General features: G+C 47.1%; 1 protein-coding gene across 1 annotated transcript in view; it reads left to right on the top strand.

Moving 5' to 3' along the window:
- The window catches only part of LOC124594311, a 564,901-nt gene that overhangs the window by 503,564 nt on the left and 42,100 nt on the right, over window positions 1-19,237 (top strand). The window contains exon 4 of the mRNA XM_047132674.1: window positions 9,020-9,186. Coding sequence (XP_046988630.1) covers window positions 9,020-9,186 — 167 coding nt within the window. The remainder of the gene's footprint in view (window positions 1-9,019; window positions 9,187-19,237) is intronic.

Raw genomic sequence — 19,237 nt, forward strand, 5'->3', positions numbered from 1 at the left:
CTTCACTACCAAGGTGGTGTCATCAGCAAACAGAAATATTTTTGAATCACCTGTAATACTAGAAGGCATATCATTTACATAAATAAGAAACAGCAGTGGCCCCAGCACCGACCCTTGGGGAACGACCCATTTAACAGTGCCCCATTGGGACTGAACGTCATTACCGCTCTCAATATTGCGGAGGATTACCTTCTGCTTTCTGTTCTTAATGTAGGAGGCGAACCAATTGTAAGCTACTCCCCTTACTCCATAATGTTCCAACTTCTGCCGTAATATTTTGTGGTCAACACAGTCAAAAGCCTTCGTTAAATCAAAGAAAACACCTAACGTTCGCAACCTTTTATTTAATCCGTCCAAAACCACACAGAGAAAAGAGACTCTAGCATTTTCAGTTGTTAAGCCATTTCTAAAACCAAACTGTACATTTGACAGCAAATTATGTGAATTTAAATGCTGCAGTAACCTTGTATATACAACCCTCTCGATAACTTTAGCAAACACCGATGGCATAGAAATAGGTCTATAATTGTCAACATTATCCCTGTCTCCCTTTTTATAAAGTGGCTTCACTACCGAGTACTTTAATCGGTCAGGAAACCGACCACTCCTAAAGGAAAAGTTACAGATATGGCTAAGTACTGAGCTAACATACGTGGAACAATACTTCAGTATTCTGATAGATACCCCGTCATATCCGTGAGAGTTCTTGGTCTTTAGTGATTTAATTATTAACTCAATCTCCCTCTTGTCAGTATCATGGAGGAGCATTTCAGGTAACAGTCTCGGTACACTTTTTTCTAAGAGCGCTATATGATTTCCTGTTGGGACTAGGTTTCTATTTAGTTCACCTGCTATATTCAGAAAGTGATTATTAAGTACTGTACATATATGCGACTTATCAGTAACACGGACATCCCCACTACGCACTGATTCTATATTCTCGACCTCTCTCTGCAGACCAGCCACTTCCTTTACGACTGACCATATGGTTTTAATTTTATCCTGAGACTTAGCTATTCTGAGTCTGTCCTTCCGACAATCATATCTTTTTCGATGACTTCACATTTTTCCTGCAGCCATTTCGTCTTAGCTTCCCTGCACTTCCTATTTATTTCATTCCTCAGCGACTTGTATTTCTGTATTCCCGATTTTCCCGGAACATGTTTGTACTTCCTCCTTTCATCAATCAACTGAAGTATTTCTTCTGTTACCCATGGTTTCTTCGCAGCTACCTTCTTTGTACCTATGTTTTCCTTCGCAACTTCTGTGATGGCCCTTTTTAGAGATGTCCATTCCTCTTCAACTGTACTGCCTACTGCGCTATTCCTTATTGCTGTATCTATAGCGTTAGAGAACTTCAAACGTGTCTCGTCATTCCTTAGTACTTCCGTATCCCACTTTTTTGCGTATTGATTCTTCCTGACTAATGTCTTGAACTTCAGCGTACTCTTTATCACTACCATATTGTGATCTGAGTCTATATCTGCTCCTGGGTACGCCTTACAATCCAGTATCTGATTTCGGAATCTCTGTCTGACCATGATGTAATGTAATTGAAATCTTCCCGTATGTCCCGGCCTTTTCCAAGTATACCTCCTCCTCTTGTGATTCTTGAACAGGGTATTCGCTATTACTAACTGAAACTTGTTACAGAACTCAATTAGTCTTTCTCCTCTTTCTTTCCTTGCCCCAAGCCCATATTCTCCTGTAACCTTTTCTTCTATTCCTTCCCCTACAGCTGCATTCCAGTCGCCCATGACTATTAGATTTTCGTCCCCCTTTACATACTGCATTACCCTTTCAGTATCCTCATACACTTTCTCTATCTGTTCATCTTCAGCTTGCGACGTCGGCATGTATACCTGAACTATCGTTGTCGGCGTCGGTCTGCTGTCGATTCTGATTAGAACAACCCGGCCACTGAACTGTTCACAGTAACACACCCTCTGCCCTACCTTCCTACTCATAACGAATCCTACACTTGTTATACCATTTTCTGCTGCTGTTGATATTACCCGATACTCATCTGACCAGAAATCCTTGTCTTCCTTCCACTTCACTTCACTGACCCCTACTATATCTAGATTGAGCCTTTGCATTTCCCTTTTCAGATTTTCTAGTTTCCCTACCACGTTCAAGCTTCTGACATTCCACGCCCCGACTCGTAGAACGTTATCCTTTCGTTGATTATTCACTCTTTTTCTCATGGTAACCTCCCCCTTGGCAGTCCCCTTCCGGAGATCCGAATGGGGGACTATTCCGGAATCTTTTGCCAATGGAGAGATCATCATGATACTTCTTCAAATACAGGCCACATGTCCTGTGGATACACGTTACGTGTCTTTAATGCAGTGGTTTCCATTGCCTTCTGCTTCCTCATGTCGTTGAACATTGCTGATTCTTCCGCCTTTAGGGGCAATTTCCCACCCCTAGGACAAGAGAGTGCCCTGAACCTCTATCCGCTCCTCCGCCCTCTTTGATAGGGCCGTTGGCAGAATGAGGCTAACTTCTTATGCCGGAAGTCGTCGGCCGCCAATGCTGATTATTTATTAAAATTTAGGTAGTGGCGGGGATCGAACCCGGGACCGAAGACGTTTTTGATTATGAATCAAAGACGCTACCCCTAGACCACGGGTCGTTAATACCTGATACCTGTAAATCGCATTAAGGAGCTATCCAAAACGCGTAATTTTTAGTACGGCCCGTTCTGCTAAAGTGTCCGTAAATGTAACATCGTTGGATGAACATGTTACCCATTCATACGCTGCTGTTTTCAGTCTCACAGTGTGCCGTTGTTATTAATTAGAAAATTAAGTTCATAAAACACAAGAAAGAATCTGTTTAAAACGTACTTTATACCAACGTCAGCAAGCAAGTATATTCTAAGCAACTGAAGGTAACGCCACCTGTTTCGCATATTATTGCCTCTAAATATTTGTTAAACTTGCTTGGTTGCAAAACATACACTATGTGATCAGAAGTATCCGAACACCCCAATAACGTACTTTCTCATACTGGATGCTTTGCGCTGCCACCTACTGCCAGGTACTCCATATCAGCGCCCAAATAACCCAACCCAACTCCATGTCAGCGACCGCAGTAATCATTACACATCATGGGAGAGCAGAATGGAACGCTCCGCGGAACTCACAGACTTCGAACGTGGTCAGGTGATTGGGTGTCACACGCGAGATTGACACATTCCTAAACATCCCTAAGTCCAATGTTCCGATGTGATAGTGAAGTGGAAACGTGAAGGGACACGTGCAGCACAAAAGCGTGCTGGCCGACCTCGTCTGTTGACTGATAGAGACCGCCGACAGTTGAAAAGGATCGTAATGTGTAATAAGCAGACATCTATCCAGACCATCACATGGCAATTCCAAACTGCATCAGGATCCACTGCTAGTACTATGACAGTTAGGCTGGAGGTGAGAAAACTTGTACTTCATGGTCGAGCGACTGATCATAAGCCACACATCACGCCGGTAAATGCCGGCGATTGAACAGTGGAAAAACGTTGTGTGGAGTGACGAATCACGGTACACAATGTGGCGATCCGACGGCAGGATGTGGGTATGGCGAATGCCCGGAAACGTCATCTGCAAGAGTGTGTTGCGCCAACAGTAAAATTCGGAGGCGGTGGTGTTACGGTGTGGTTGTGTTTCTCATGGAGGGGGCTTGCACCGCTTGTTGTTTTGCGTGGCACTATCACAGCACAGGCCTACATTGATGTTTTAAGCACCTTCTTGCTTCCCACTGTTGAAGAGCAATTCGGGGATGGCGATTGCATCTTTCAACAGGATAGAGCACCTGTTCATAATGCACGGCCTGTGGCGGAGTGGTTACACGACAGTAACATCCCTGTGATGGACTGGCCTGCACAGAGTCCTGGCCTGAACCCTATAGAACACTTTTGGGATGTTTTGGAACGCAGACATCGTGCCAGGTCTCACCGATCGACGTCGATACGCCTCCTCAGTGCAACATTCCGTGAAGAATGGGCTGTCATTCCCCAAGAAACCTTCCGGCACCTGACTGAAGGTATATCTGCTAGAGTGGAAGCTATCATCAAGGCTAAGGGTGGGCGCCACGGACTTGTAAGTAATTTTGAGGCAGGTGTCCGGATACTTTCGATCACATAGTGTATATTAGCGTATTTTTCTGCTCTGTAGCGAGGCATAGGATGCGTTTCCTACAGTCTATCTTTAGCGGCTGTTGTACAAATAGAAAGTATACAGTCCATGTCGCCTTACTGAATAATTATGTAGCTATTTGGAATAACATACTACCGTTTCAGGTTTTTTTTTTTTTCAGGAATGTATAGGAAGAGATCACAAACATGATGGCCAGCCCCCTCCTCACATTCCTGTCTCCAGGGTATTAGTGAAACTACAGGATTTGGGCAAAAATATGGAAACACCAAAAACAAAACGTATTACTATGTCTAATACAGCGTAGGAAACCAGCTGGCATCCGAAACAGTTTCGTGTCGTCTCGTAAAGGATACAGTTTGTTTACGGTTTTCAAAGGAATCCTATACCATTCTTAATGCAAAATGGTGGCAAGTTCACGTAGTGATGATGGAGCTGTGTAGCGATCACACACCCTTCTCGCAAAAGTGGACCACACAGGCTCAGTAACATTGAGATCTGGTGACCGGTGGCGAGAGCAGACGTGACAGTCCATCCTCGTGCTCACAAAACCAGCCGTGGATGATGCGAGATTTGTGAACAAGAGCTACGTCGACTTGGAACACAGTGTCGCCATTGGGGAACAATTTTACCATGGGATGAACCTGAACATCCAAAATGGTCACATAATCCTTGGAAGTAATGCGACCTTGCAGAGTAACCATGGAGCCCATGGAATACCACGATATGGCTGCCAAAATCACCACCGAACCCCCGCCATGTTTCGCTCTTGGGCCGCAGACTTGGCCAGAACTTCGAAAGAGTGGCAGCAACAGTCATCCGACCAAATGACACTTTTCCATAGTACAGGTTTTATGGGTTCAGCACGTTTTTCTGTTACTGGCATCTGCGTCACTGAAGAGCGGTTTTGGAATTCCAGATCGCCCCCAAAAACTCCTTTCTTACTCACCTCCCTTTGTGTCATGGTGCTAACAGGGTTTGCGAGTGCGACATTGATTTCTGCAGCGACTCTTGCAGAAGTCGTCGTCGTCTTATTATTATTCGTCAGAATCCTCTTCAATGACAGTCAATCTCGGTCATTGGACACACATTTCGTCGGCCTCTTGAAACATCGAACACTTGGGCTATCTCGGTTACGGACAGTGGCGGCTGCTGTGTGAACACTCCAGCTTTCGACGTCTTGCGGATTTATTGCTTATTTTTCTTCGAGTGCTGTTAAACGGAACATAGGTGCTGCAGTCTGAAAGACACAGCACTTACATCTACCGCACTACTGCTCCACTGACTCTGTGGAACTTTGGAATCAGGGTCGCGAGCACACCTAAAGTTGTGCACGTTTTTAAGGAGCTTTTGCGCTTGCGCAACTCGCGTGACGTAATTGCCTTATGGGCCAAATACATACGGATTTGATAAACAACGTGTACACTTCACGGTGTGCACAGCTAGCCCTTGTCATTCAACTAGTCCACGTCCATCCCACCAGGTGGTAGCACACTGCGGCAGACTTTTATTCCCATTCGCTCGGCATAAATCATGCTAGATGATAGTGCACTCCTCAGATGTGATAATTTATTCACTACATACTGTAGGAAAATTAGATCAGAAGTCAGTATGTGTTTAAGTTGTACTGACAGCAAAACTATTTTGTGGGTTTCTGAATGTGTTGTAGTATATTAAGTATGAACTTTTATCATGCAATAATCCACTTGAGGTGCTAAGAATGATAAGGGCCTAAAGCACATCACCGTCGATTGTGAGATTGTAGCATTTATTCATAATTGCGAAATCTGTTGTTCTTACTGTGAGACCCACATTGTATATATGAAAATTCACAAAAAGCTATATCGCTGGTTTCCCTGATATCCACTTAAATGTGGGGCTCGACGGCGGTGTGCTTTAGGCCCTTGTGGACTAGTGCCACATTTGTTTTCGAATCAAGCGACCATGTTTGTAGACATTATTAGTTGACATTAATCATTTCCACAAACTGTACTTGGTGTTTGGAGTTGGTTATTTACCGAGCGTGAATCGGCTTTCATGTTCAGTCTAAACCCTGTTGAATCTATTTTAAATGCCAACAGAAAAGTAAAGCTGTGATGAGGACGGGTCGTGAGTCATGTTTTTGTAGTCCAGCCGGTATAGCACTTGCCCGCGAAAGGCAAATTTCCCGAGTTAGTGTGTCTGTCCGGCACACAGCTTTAATCTGCCAGGAAGTTAGATATCAGCGCACACTCCGCTGCAGAGTGAAAATCTCATTCTGGGAACAGAAAAGTAAGTTACCAGTTAAAGTTAGCCGCAAAGGAGCAAGGGCTTCCGAGAACAGATCATTTGATTGAGAGAGCGACGAAATCTGATACGCGTGACTACATGCGAGTATTTAACAAGAGAGTGTACAATTCGCACAAGTTGTCGTCTGAGTGCGGCGTAAGAATATCTGATTCTCCGCCAGGAAGTAAATTGGTGAACTAATACATCCGTTAGGGTACTCGTACATTCGTTCAAAAAAAAATCGAAAAGCACGAAAACTCCCACTTACACAAAAATGCGAATTGGAGAGTTCGGAAAGCTTACACATTATTTCGTTATTGCCTTAAACTGTACTTAATTATGAACAAAACAACAAAATTCCACAAAAAAGTTTTTTCTTTTGTCAGATAAGTTATGCATGTTATTGTAGTTGTAGTTGTAGTTGTTGTAGTTGTAGTTGTAGTTGTAGTTGTAGTTGTAGTTGTAGTTGTAGTTGTAGTTGTAGTTGTAGTTGTAGTTGTAGTTGTAGTTGTAGTTGTAGTTGTAGTTGTTGTATTCTCGATATGCATAACTGCTATAAAGTAAATGTAACTAACTTCACATTCTCAAAATTAGCTGAATCCAAAAATTTGTGGGCACTCATTATTTATACTCACCCACCATAGGAGCATCTACAATTTGCTCACGTTCGAATTTACTTCGCTCCAGAGTAATGCACTCCCAATTACATAGAACGCTGTTGTGACCACGAGCGGCGCCTGCAATGTATTGAGGACATAGCACAGGTGCGTTCGCGATCAGATATAACAGTTCAAGCATGCATTTCTCACGGCGTTTCCATATTTACGTCCAACATCTGTATATTCGTGCGCTGATCCCCACCGATATGCCTCAGCTTCTCCGTAGCCAATAATTTGCAGCTCTAAGCTTGGCTGTTAAATCGGCAATATATACACATATCAAAAAAAATTTCACGTCACCCCGGTTCCCAGAACTCCTGAAGATAGACGTTGACAGTGGATATTGTATCACAGACACAGTTCCTTCGACTGTTCAGAGATGTCACTAAACCCGCCCAAAGATGTAAACAACCATGCATGAGCAGCGCCTATTAGACGGAGGGGGTCCTACAGCCAATCTGTTCCAGTCATTCCACCAGGAAGGAGGTACACGACTCGCGTTGTCTGTAGTTCAACCATGCCTAGACGGTCAATACCGCGTTTCGATCGCGTCCGCATTGTTACTTTGTCCCAGGAAGGGCTCTCAACAAGGGAAGTGCCCAGGCGTGTCAGAGTGAACCAAAGCCATGTTGTTCGAACATGGAGGGGATACAGAGACAAAAAACTGTCGATGACATGCCCCGCTCAGGCCGCCTAAGGACAACTACTGCAGTGGATGACCGCTACCTACAGATTATGGATCGGAGGAACCCTGACAGCAACGCCACCATGCTGAATAATGCTTTTCGTGCAGCTACAGGACGTCGTGTTACGACTCAAACTGTGCGCAGTAGGATGCATGATGCGCAACTTTACTCCCGACCTCCATGGCGAGGTCCATCTTTGCAACTACGACACCATGCAGCCCAGTACAGATGGGCCCAACATGCCGAATGGACCGCTCAGGATTGGCATCACGTTCTCTTCACCGATGAGTGTCGCATATGCCTTCGACCAGATAATCGTCGGAGACGTGTTTGGAGGCAACCCGATCAGGCTGAACGCCTTAGACACACTGTCCAGCGAGTGAAGCAAGGTGGTTTCCTGCTGTTTTAGGGTGGCATTATGTGGGGCCGATGTACACCGCTGGTGGTCATGGAAGTCGCTGTAACGGCTATACGATACGTGAATGCCATTCTCCAACCGGTAGTGCAACCATATCGGCAGCATTTTGGCGAGGCATTACTCTTCATCACGACAATTCCCGCCCTCCCATCGTGCACGTATTGTGAATGACTTCCTTCAGGATAACGACATCGCTCGACTAGAGGGGCTAGCATGTTCTCCAGACATGAACGCTACGGAACATGCCTGGGATACATTGAAATGGGCTGTTTATGGACGACGTGACCCACTAACCACTCTGATGGATCTACGCGGAACCGCCATTGAGGAGTGGGACAATGTGGACCAACAGTGCTTTGATGAACTTGTATGCCTCGACGAATACAGGCATGCATCAATGCAAGAGGAAGTGCTACTGGGTATTGGAGATACCGGTGTGTACAGCAGTCTGGACCACCATCTCTGAAGGTCTCGCTGTACGGTGGTACAATATGCAATGTGTGGTTTTCATGGGCAATAAAAAGGGCGGAAATGATCTTTATGTTGATCACTATTCCAATTTTCTGTACAGGTCCCGGAGCTCTCGGAAGCGAGGCGATGCAAAACTTTTTTTGGATGTGTGGATGTGTGTGTGTGTGTGTGTGTGTGTGTGTGTGTGTGTGTGTGTGTGTGTGTGTGTGTGTGTGTGTGTGTGTGTTCAGAATTGGAGGAATACCTCGCTGTGTATGTCTGATGTGTGCCCTCTTCACGTTCGCAGCGCGCTTACTGCCTTAGTGTAGTCTTGCGACATTACAGGCGAGGTGTGAGGCAGCAGCCGTGTTGTTGGTTTGGCAGGAACCCGTGGGTGTCGGGCCTGGAGTGCCGCGAGTCTGGCTCGACCAACAGCTCGTCGGCGAGCAGCCGGCGCGGCGGCGGCGGCGGTCCTTGGCTGCACCCGCTGGACCTCAACCACCAGCCGGCGCCGGCCAGGCACCACCACCTCTACGAGCAGCCGCTAGACGGTACGTGTCCTCTCCGCTGCCCGAAGCACACGTTTTCGTAAACACAATGTCAGTGTACAATGTGTCCAAAAGGTATGACGGGCGCTCAGTAAGTAATGCAACACACTTTTTTGTTATTAAAGCACTATTCCAGTACACAATATTATTCCCCTCTCTTTTGACCACAGAACCCTACTTTTCAACATGATCTGCGCCCAATGGGATGGCATTACGCTACCTTACTGGGACGGCCTGTATGCCTGCACGATACCACTCTACTGCTCGACGTCGGAGCCACCGTCTTGCTGCATCATAATCTCCACATCATCCACATACTTCTTCCAGTGGAGGACATCCTTCATTGTTTGACTGTGATCCGTCAGTCACCTCGAATGAGTATTTCCGCACGTCCCAACACTGCGGGGGCCACAGCTCTGTACGGCAGGCCGGCATGCGGAAGGCCGCATAGGTTTGCGCTACCCTGTTGCGATGATGACAGACGCCTCGCCGAACGACTCATCCGCTCCTGTTAACGCCCAAGTCTCCGTAAACCTTCTGCAAGCGCCTACGAATATTATCTGCGGTGCTCTGGTTTTCCGCCAAAGCAAACTCAGTGACAGCTGTGCTTGGAACACATCTCCGTTACAGGCGCCATTTTGAAGGCTGCGTATAGAGCCACCACCAATCAGAACTACATGAAACTATAGGCACTAAACCGGGAATATTTCACGATGCTCCACAACAAATTCCGTATTTTTCAAACGAAAGTGGCTGAGGAAAAAAGTGTGTTGCATTACTTGCTGAACGCCCCTTGTATTTTTACAACTTAATGTGGTACTAACAGTCAAGATACATAAAGTTTATTTGCAAGTACACTATCTGATCATAAGTATCCACCCAACTGTTACTTAAATTAATGTGGGTTGTGTTCACCCTTCCCCTTCATAATGGCTTATACTCTGATTAGACACTTTCGGTGAGGAGTCTCAATGTCCTTGGAGGGGTCCCAGCCTTCTCCTCCTCAGAAGCTGAAACCAAAGATGATGGTGGCGTTGAACGCTGGGGTCCACAGCGAAGTTGGCGCTTTGTCATCCCAAATGTGTCCCACAGGGTTTAATTCGGGATTCTGGGAAGGACATTCCGTTTCGGGGAGTGTTACTGTCCACGAACCATTGCCTCAGAGACGCTGCTTTGACAGGTGCTTTCTCATGCTGATACAGTCAGTCACCGTTTCTGTACCCTTCCTGTATTGTGCACAGTACACAATGCTGAAAAATGTGTTCATATCCTTCAGGATTTTGAGTTTTCTTAAGCGCAGTAAGGCGATCACATCCTGAAAACGAGATACATTCCCATACCGGAGCACCAAGTCCTCCGTATTTTACTGTTAGTACTACACATAGTAGTAGATAACGTCCTCTCTGTACTTGCCAACTCAAACCCTTCCATCAGATTGCCACTTGATATAGCGTGACTGATCGCTCCAATACTCTCGTTTCTAATCACTCATTGTCTGGGGACGTCGGTCCTTAGACCACCTCAAGCACCCCTTAGCACTGATTCCAGAAATGTGTGGCTTATGAGAAACTGCTCGACCATTGTTCCCTATCCTTTGTAGCTCCTCACGCACAGTCATTGGACTGCTGGTAGCACTTTGTAACTCAGGAGTGATTCATTCTGCTAACATCATGAGGTTTTTTTTCCTTCCCAACAACCCTCTGCTATGCTCGACGCTCCTTCTCCGTCTGTACATGAGGTATGCACGTACTTGTTTTAATTGTGGTTGTTCCTTCACGTTTCTATTTCACAAACACATCACCATCAGTAGGCTTCGGCATTTTTGGAAGTGTTGAAATATCCTTGATGGATTTGTTATTCTGTGGACATCCAATGTCTAGTTCACATTCGAAATCACTGAGCTATCCTGACAAAATACTCTAATATTACTATTTCTCCGCTGAAACACAATCACAGCCCCCCCCCCCCCCCTCCAGGGGGTCCACAACTCTTTTTGTGGATACGTGCATAGCGAGCATGGGACCCCGAGCTAATGTGGCCCTCCTTTCTTTCCGGGATGCATATCTTCCTTTCCCGCATCCTTCCCTATCGCCCATCTTTGCCCCTCCTCCCCTCACCTCTGGCTCTTTCCTTCCCTTTTTCCCCCTCTGGAAGTATGGTTTGTGTCTACGTCTGGAGACGGATGCTCGTAAATGTAACGCATTCTTCGCCTTCTCTGCTTGCATGTCTTCATCCTTCCTTTGTCCTTCTCTTTTCCTTACCTCTTCTCTTTACCCTTTTCTCCGCTGCGGCGTTTGAGACCTCTCTTCTTTCCTTTCCCTTTCTTTGTTTTTCCCTTTCTCTTTCTTCCTCCCTGTGCGTGTCTGAAGGTCGCCCCACGCATTTTCGTGCGTAGCCGGTGACGGGGTAACGCGTAATTCCCCACCCCGGGTAGACAGGTAGGACACGTACATACCCCCTGGTAACGGCCAGGCCCAGGGAGGGGTACCTGAGCTGATACCTTCCAAAAGTGCCGATTGGTCCCTCCGTCCGTTTCTCGGGAGGTGTGAACAATCACCTAAGGCGGGAGTGCCCTCAGAGAGGGCCCCCACAAGGGAGGAGCGCGCCATTGGAGACGCCGGTAATCATGGGGGATTCTTCTGCAATGGTTTCCTCATCTTCCACTATGTCTGCTCACAAGCGTAAGTTCACTGAGTCTCAGCCACAGACGGTTCTTCCATCATTGCCACAGTTCCTTGTTGTTTCTCGGTCTGACGAAGGTCACGACTTCTCCACGGTCAACCCTTTCATTATTCAGAAAGGTGTCGACGCAATTGCAGGTCCTGTAAAATCTTGATCCAGATTACGAAATGGCACCTTGTTGTTAGAAACAGTCAGTGCCCTCCAGGCACAAAAATTGCTGCGTACGTCACTGCTCCACACCTTCCCCAACCGGGTGGAAGCGCACCACACTTTAAATTCCTCACGAGGAGTAGTTTATACACGCTCCCTCGACGGATTGTCTGACGAGGAAATCCAACACTACCTGTCTGACAAGGGCAGAATGGCTGTTCATAGAGTTATGAAAAGGGTTGACACGAACATCGTTCCAACCCGTACTGTTTTCTTGACATTTGACAGAGTTCAACTCCCATCGAAAATAAAAGCGGGCTATGAGATAATTTCCGTTCGCCCCTACGTCCCAAACCCTACGCGTTGCTATTGGTGCCAGCGGTTCAATCATACCAGCCAGTCCTGTTCCAACCCGGCTAAATGTGTTAAGTGTGGCAAGGATGCCCATGAGGGTGCTTGTCCACTTCCATCCCCTCGTTGCATCAACTGTATGGGTGACCACACTGCTTCCTCTCGAGATTGCCCCATTTTTAAAGACGAAAAGTTCATTCAGGAAATCAGAGTGAAGGAAAAGGTGTCGACCTTTGCTGCTCGAAAATTATTCGCAAGTCGAAAGCCCACTGTGCCTCAGACAGGAAAATACAGCACTGTCCTTGCCTCTCCTTGGCCAACAAAGGAGGCGGCCACGTAGACTTGTGATCTCCCCTTTAGTGACACGGTCGTCAGATCGGCCAGTGCAAAGATCGCCCGTTCAACCTCCCCACTTTCGCGTGCTCAATCTATGGCTCACCCTTCATCGGGTTCTGCTAAATCTCGATCCCAAAAGTCAGACTCCCGGACTTCCAAAAAAGAGCATACTCGTGAAGATTTTTTACGTACCCCAACTTCACAACCATCGGTTCCTCCTTCATCTAAACGTCATGTTTCCAAGAAGGCTACGAAGAAACACAGTTCCTCTCCTTCTCCGCCAAGGCGTGTCCCAACTACAGCATCACCTGGCGGTAACCGCCCTCGGCCGTCTTCTGTGTCGCCGAGGCGCATTGCTGGCGGCCGATCAACCGGCCGATCGCTGCTGGCAGGAGCTGCTCCTGAACAACCTATGGATCAGGATCTCTTGCCTTCGGCTGAGTGCCGTTCCACGCTGTCGGTCGCAAGCTCTGAGCAGTCGTTGAGTTGACGGCAACCTTGGTCACATTATTCCATTTTCTGTCCACCCTATGTCCATTATCGATTGGAATATCCGTGGCATTCGAGCCAATCGGGATGAATTGACGATCCTCCTACGATCCTATTCGCCGGTCATCTTCTGTCTTCAGGAAACAAAGCTGCGTCCCCACGACCACTTTGTCTTCCCCCCATTTTCAGTCAGTCCGATTTGATTTCCCCTCTGTTGAAGGCACTCCAGCACATGGAGGACTCATGATTCTTCTCCATAATACTCTCCATTATCACCCAATCCCCTTAAACACTTCCTTCCAAGCAGTTGCTGTCCGTCTTTCCCTTTCTGGATACACCTCTCTTTGTACTGTATACATTCCATCGTCCACATCAATGGCACGAGCTGATCTCCTTCATCTTCTTGGTCAGCTTCCACCCCCCTATTTGCTGGTTGGGGACTTCAATGCCCACCACCCGCTTTGGGGATCTCCTCATCCTTGTCCGCGTGGCTCACTATTGCTAGGCGTATTCCACCAAGCGGATCTTGTTTGCCTCAACAGTGGAGACCCTACATTTTTGTCTGCTTCCACGACAAATTTCTCTCATTTGGACCTTTCTGTCGGTACTGTTCCGCTAGCTCGGCGCTTCGAATGGTTCGCCTTTGCTGATACACACTCGAGTGACCACTTTCCATGTGTCCTTAGATTGCAGCCACAACTGCCATATATGCGCCCGAGACGCTGGAAGTTTACCCAAGCCGACTGGACACTTTTTTCGTCTCTAGCAACATTCGATGACGTCACTTTCCTAGCGTCGACGATGAGGTCACTCATATTATAGACGTTATTCTTACAGCTGCGGAACGTTCAATACCTCGCACCTCCGAATTGCCCCGGCGCTCCCCAGTTCCTTGGTGGAACGAGGCATGCCGTGACGCAATACGTGAGCGGCACGTGTTCTTCGCATTTTCAGACACCATCCTACATTGGCCAACTGTATCCGCTATAAGCAGTTGCGTGCGCGGTGTCGTCGCGTCATCCGCGATAGCAAGAAGGCAAGCTGGGACTTCTTTACTAGCTCATTTAACACTTTAACTCCCTCCTCGGAAGTTTGGAGTCGGATTCGACGGTTATCAGGCGTGCCTAGTTTCTCCCCGGTCTCTTGGCTCACTGTCGGGCATGATACATTAGTGGACACCGTCGCAATTTCTAACTCATTGGGTCAACACTTTGCTGAGATTTCGAGCTCTTCAAATTACCCGCCAGCGTTTCTCCCGAAGAAACGTCCAGCGGAAGTGCGACCTCTTCCTTTCTCCTCTCAAAATCGCGAAAGCTACAATACTGTTTTCTCCATGCGGGAACTCCAACATGCACTCTCTTCTTCTCGCTCCTCCGCCCCAGGACCGGATGGTATCCACGTCCAAATGTTGCTGCATTTATCAACCCATAGTCTGCGTTACCTCCTTCGCCTTTATAATCGAATTTGGACCAACAGTACTTTTCCCAGACGATGGCGGGAAGCTATCGTCGTTCCTGTTCCGAAACCTGGAAAGGACAAACATCTCCCCTCTAGCTATCGCCCCATTTCTCTCACGAGTAGTGTATGTAAGGTTTTGGAGCGTATGGTGAATTGCCGTTTAGCTTGGTAGCTGGAGTCCCGCAGTCTTTTAACACCTGCCCAATGCGGTTTACGAAAGCATCGTTCTGCAGTTGACCATCTTGTTGCTCTCTCCACTTATATCATGAACAATTTTCTCCGGAAACGCCAAACAGTAGCAATATTTTTTGATCTGGAGAGAGCATACGATACCTGTTGGAGGACAGGCATCCTCCGCACACTGTTCTCTTGGGGCTTTCGCGGTCGGTTGCCCCTTTTTCTTTGCGAATTTATGGCAGAGCGCACATTTAAAGTGCGGGTGAACACTAGTCTCTCCCGTACTCTCTCCCAAGAAAACGGGGTACCCCAGGGCTACGTGCTAAGTGCTGTACTGTTTGCCGTTGCCATAAATCCAGTTACGGATTGTCTCCTTCCTGATGTCTCGGGCTCCCTCTTTGTGGACGATTTTGCGATCTACTGCAGCTCTCAACGGACCAGCCTTCTTGAACGATGTCTTAAACGCTGTCTCGATCGCCTCCACTCTTGGAGCATCGAAACAGGCTTCCGCTTTTCTCCCAGTAAGACCGTTTGTGTTAATTTTTGGCGTCGTACGGAGTTTCTTCCACCTTCCTTACATCTAGGACCTGTCAACCTTCCGTTTTCAGACGTCGCCAAATTCTTGGGTCTTATGTTTGACAGAAAACTGCGCTGGTCCTCCCACGTTTCCTGTCTTTCGGCTCGCTGTCTGCGATCCCTTAACACCCTCCGTGTCCTGAATGGTACCTCCTGGGGAGCAGACCGAGTGGTCCTTCTCCGCCTCTAACGCGCCTTAGTGCGCTCGAAATTGGACTATGGCAGCATAGTTTACTCCTCTGCTCGGCCGTCTATTCTTCGGCGTCTCGGTTCTATCCACCACCGTGGATTACGTTTAGTGTCTGGAGCTTTTTACACCAGCCCTGTAGAAAGCCTTTATGCTGAGACTGCTGAACCTCCGCTGTCCAATCGGCGAGCTGTCCTTCTAAGTCGTTATGCTAGCCATCTGTATTCCATGCCTGCTAATCCGGCCCATGACATTTTTTTTGACACCTCCTTGGATTTAGGGTATGCAGGGCGCCCTTCCTCCCTACTACCACCGGGAATCCGCTTCCGTCAACTGCTTCATTCTCTTTCCTTCCGGGTTCCTAAAACTTTCTTGACAACTTGGGGTATAGCACCGCCTTGGCTCCGTCCCCGGACCTGCCTGCTCCGTGACCTTTGTCAGTTTCCCAAGGATGGTACCCCTTCACTTGTTTATTGTCGAGAATTTTCTGCTCTATGTGCACAAATGAAGGAAGCCTCATTTATTTACACTGACGGCTCAAAAACATCGTTTGGTGTAGGGAGTGCCTATACTGTTGGCGACACCCCAAATCGATTTCGGCTTCCCGACCAGTGTTCGGTTTATACTGCGGAGCTTTACGCTGTTTTCCAGGCTGTCCAATACATCTGTCGCCATCAGCGGATACAGTATGTTATCTGTTCAGATTCTCTCAGCTCTCTCCTCAGTCTCCAAGCTCTGTACCCTGTCCACCCTCTGGTCCACCGCCTTCAGGACTGCCTCCACTTGCTCCACTTGGGGGGCGTCTCGGTGACGTTCCTCTGGATCCCAGGACACGTTGGTATCTGTGGAAATGAGGCGGCCGATATAGCGGCAAAGGCTGCAGTCTCTCTTCTTCGGCCAGCTATTTGCATGATTCCCTTCGACAATCTACGGAGTGTTTTATGTCGTCGTGTTGTTCTTTTATGGCATGCACATTGGTCGACACTTCCTCATAATAAATTGCGGGACATGAAAGCTCTTCCCCGTGCTTGGGCCTCTTCCTCCCGAACGCGTCGTCGAGAGGAGGTAATTTTAACTAGACTCCGGATAGGGCACTGTCTTTTTAGCCATCGACATCTTTTAAGCGGCGATCCTCCCCCACTTTGTCCCCACTGCTCTCAGCTGTGGACGGTAAGACACCTTTTACTTGAGTGCCCCTATTTTACTCCGTTACGCGCCCGTCTACAGCTGTCACCTGAAATATCGTCCGTTTTAGCACATGACACGCGCTCAGCCGATCGCGTTCTCGAGTTTATTAGTGCCAGTGAGATGACGTCAGTCATTTGAAGCTCTTTTTGGGGACAACCAACCCCTTTCTGTAGTGTTTTTTAAGCTTTCCATTTGCTTTTAGTTTCTTCAATTTTTTGAGTTTCGTTCCCATTGCTGCTGGTTTCCATTTTCGTTTTTTTATCTTTTCATAAGTCACAGACCGGGCGCTAATGACCATAGCAGTTTTGCGCCCTAAAACCAAAACAAAAAAGAAACAATCACCGCCTCATTTTACACTGGTGGGTCCGACTCTCGTGATATCTAGTGGTCAGTTCAAAATTACGCAGGGGTGTTCGGTTACTTTTGACCGGGTAGTGTATTTAGAGAACCAGTGGGTGGAACACACAAATCGACAAATCAACGATAGCATTGTACACGAGGGGATGCACTCTACTTGAGAACAGGGCACCGTACTAGTAGGTGATGAATGCACTCCAGTTTTTACACACGGGGAATGAAATGGGGTCCATGATACGTTTACCAACGTCTTTCATGAACGGAGGAAACGTGACGTATTGTTTGCCCATAGACATCCGTTTATTCACCTATAGAACCTCTCAATGCTCTGTACTCTCACCAAGACGAGGAACACTCGATCGCTCCCAAATTGTTAGAATGGCTTGAAGTACACGCCACGAACTAAAGTGTTTCTGTGTCGCACACTCAGACCACCTGATCTCAGCCCTGTTGATTCACATTTAGGACGCCACCGAGTGAGAAGTGCGAGCGTCGAGCTATGCTCTAAATAATGTCCTTCATTGTGGGCGGGGATGGATTAAGATGGCTCCCGAGGCCTCGGGTGTCTCGTCTTGTTAATGTCACGACGCGTCACATCTCTCATCAGGGGGGAAGGAGCTACCTGCTGCCATACAGGTGTGTCCAATTAGTTGTTCACACTTAGTAACTGCTAGGAAACACTAATAAGATTTTTGAAGTAGCGGATCACATACGCAAAAGTTCGTTCATGACATTTTTAAAGGGTAATGTTATTTCATGGCGGAAATGTGAAGTATATGGATATTTGTGGTAAGTTTCTGTGGGACCAAACTGCTGACGTCATCGGTCCATAGGCCTACACACTACTTAATCTAACATACGCTAAGGGCCACACACACAACACACACAACACACACAACACACACAACACACACAACACACACACACACACACACACACACACACACACACACACACACAACCAGGTGTAGAAGTATGAAACCGGAATTTCCTTATGGACTGTGCTAGCCGTCTCCGCGCAGTATTAGCCGAGCGGTCTTAGGCGCTGCAGTCATAGACTGTGCGGCTGGTGCCGGCGGAGGTTCGAGTCCTCCCTCGGGCATGGGTGTGTGTTTGTCCTTAGGATAACTTAGGTTAAGTAGTGTGTACGCTTAGGGACTGATGACCTTAGCAGTTAAGTCCCATAAGATTTCACACACATTTCAACATTTGTGCTAGCCGTCAGCGTAGGGCTCATGACACCGCGTCTGCAGCGCCATCTGCTTGTATTTAATCAAACGCGTAAACACACAGTTTTGTGCCTACAAACTTCGATTTGCGGACAGCATTGGTTTTCTGTTATCATTTGAAGAAGACAGCTGCAGAATCGCATCGAATGTTTGTCGAAGCTTTCGGCGAACATGCTCTTGGGAAAACAGTGTTTCGAGTGGTACAAAAAATTCAAAATTGGTGATTTTGATGTGAGAAACGATAAGCGCTAGAAACCACCGTAAAAGTTCGAAGACAACGAATTGCAGACCTTATTGGATGAAGATGATTCTCAAAGTCAACGGGAACTCGCTTAACAATGAATGTGACGCAGAACGCCGTTTCTCTTCGGTTGAAAGCTATGGGAAAGGTGCAGAAAGTGGGAAAATGGGTTCTGCATAAATAGAAAGAAGGAAAAAGAGAAAGAAAGAAAGCAAATCGAAAGACCACTTGTGAAATGCTGCTCGCCAGATGCAAAAGAAAGTCGTTTCTCCATCGAGTAGTAACAGGTGATGAAAAATTGATATATTTTGAGTATCCTAAGCCTCATAAATCATGGATGAATTCATGAAAACCATAGACATCCACTGCAAGAACAAATCGTTTGGTAGGTTCAGGAGGGTATCCTCTATTATGAGCTGCTAAATTATTATTTAAATCGAGCATTACGTGAAAAACGACAGGAATATGGAAAAAAGCATCACAGTCATATTACACCATGATAGCGCCCCATCACGCACAGCAAAACGGATCAGGGAAACGATCGAGGTGATCAGTTGCGAAATACTGGCGCATGCTGCTTCGTCTCAAGACTTGGCTCCGTCCGATTATCATCTGTTCGCATCACTGAGACAC

Source organism: Schistocerca americana, chromosome 2 (genome assembly GCF_021461395.2).
Source record: "Schistocerca americana isolate TAMUIC-IGC-003095 chromosome 2, iqSchAmer2.1, whole genome shotgun sequence".
NCBI classification, from domain to species: domain Eukaryota; kingdom Metazoa; phylum Arthropoda; class Insecta; order Orthoptera; family Acrididae; genus Schistocerca; species Schistocerca americana.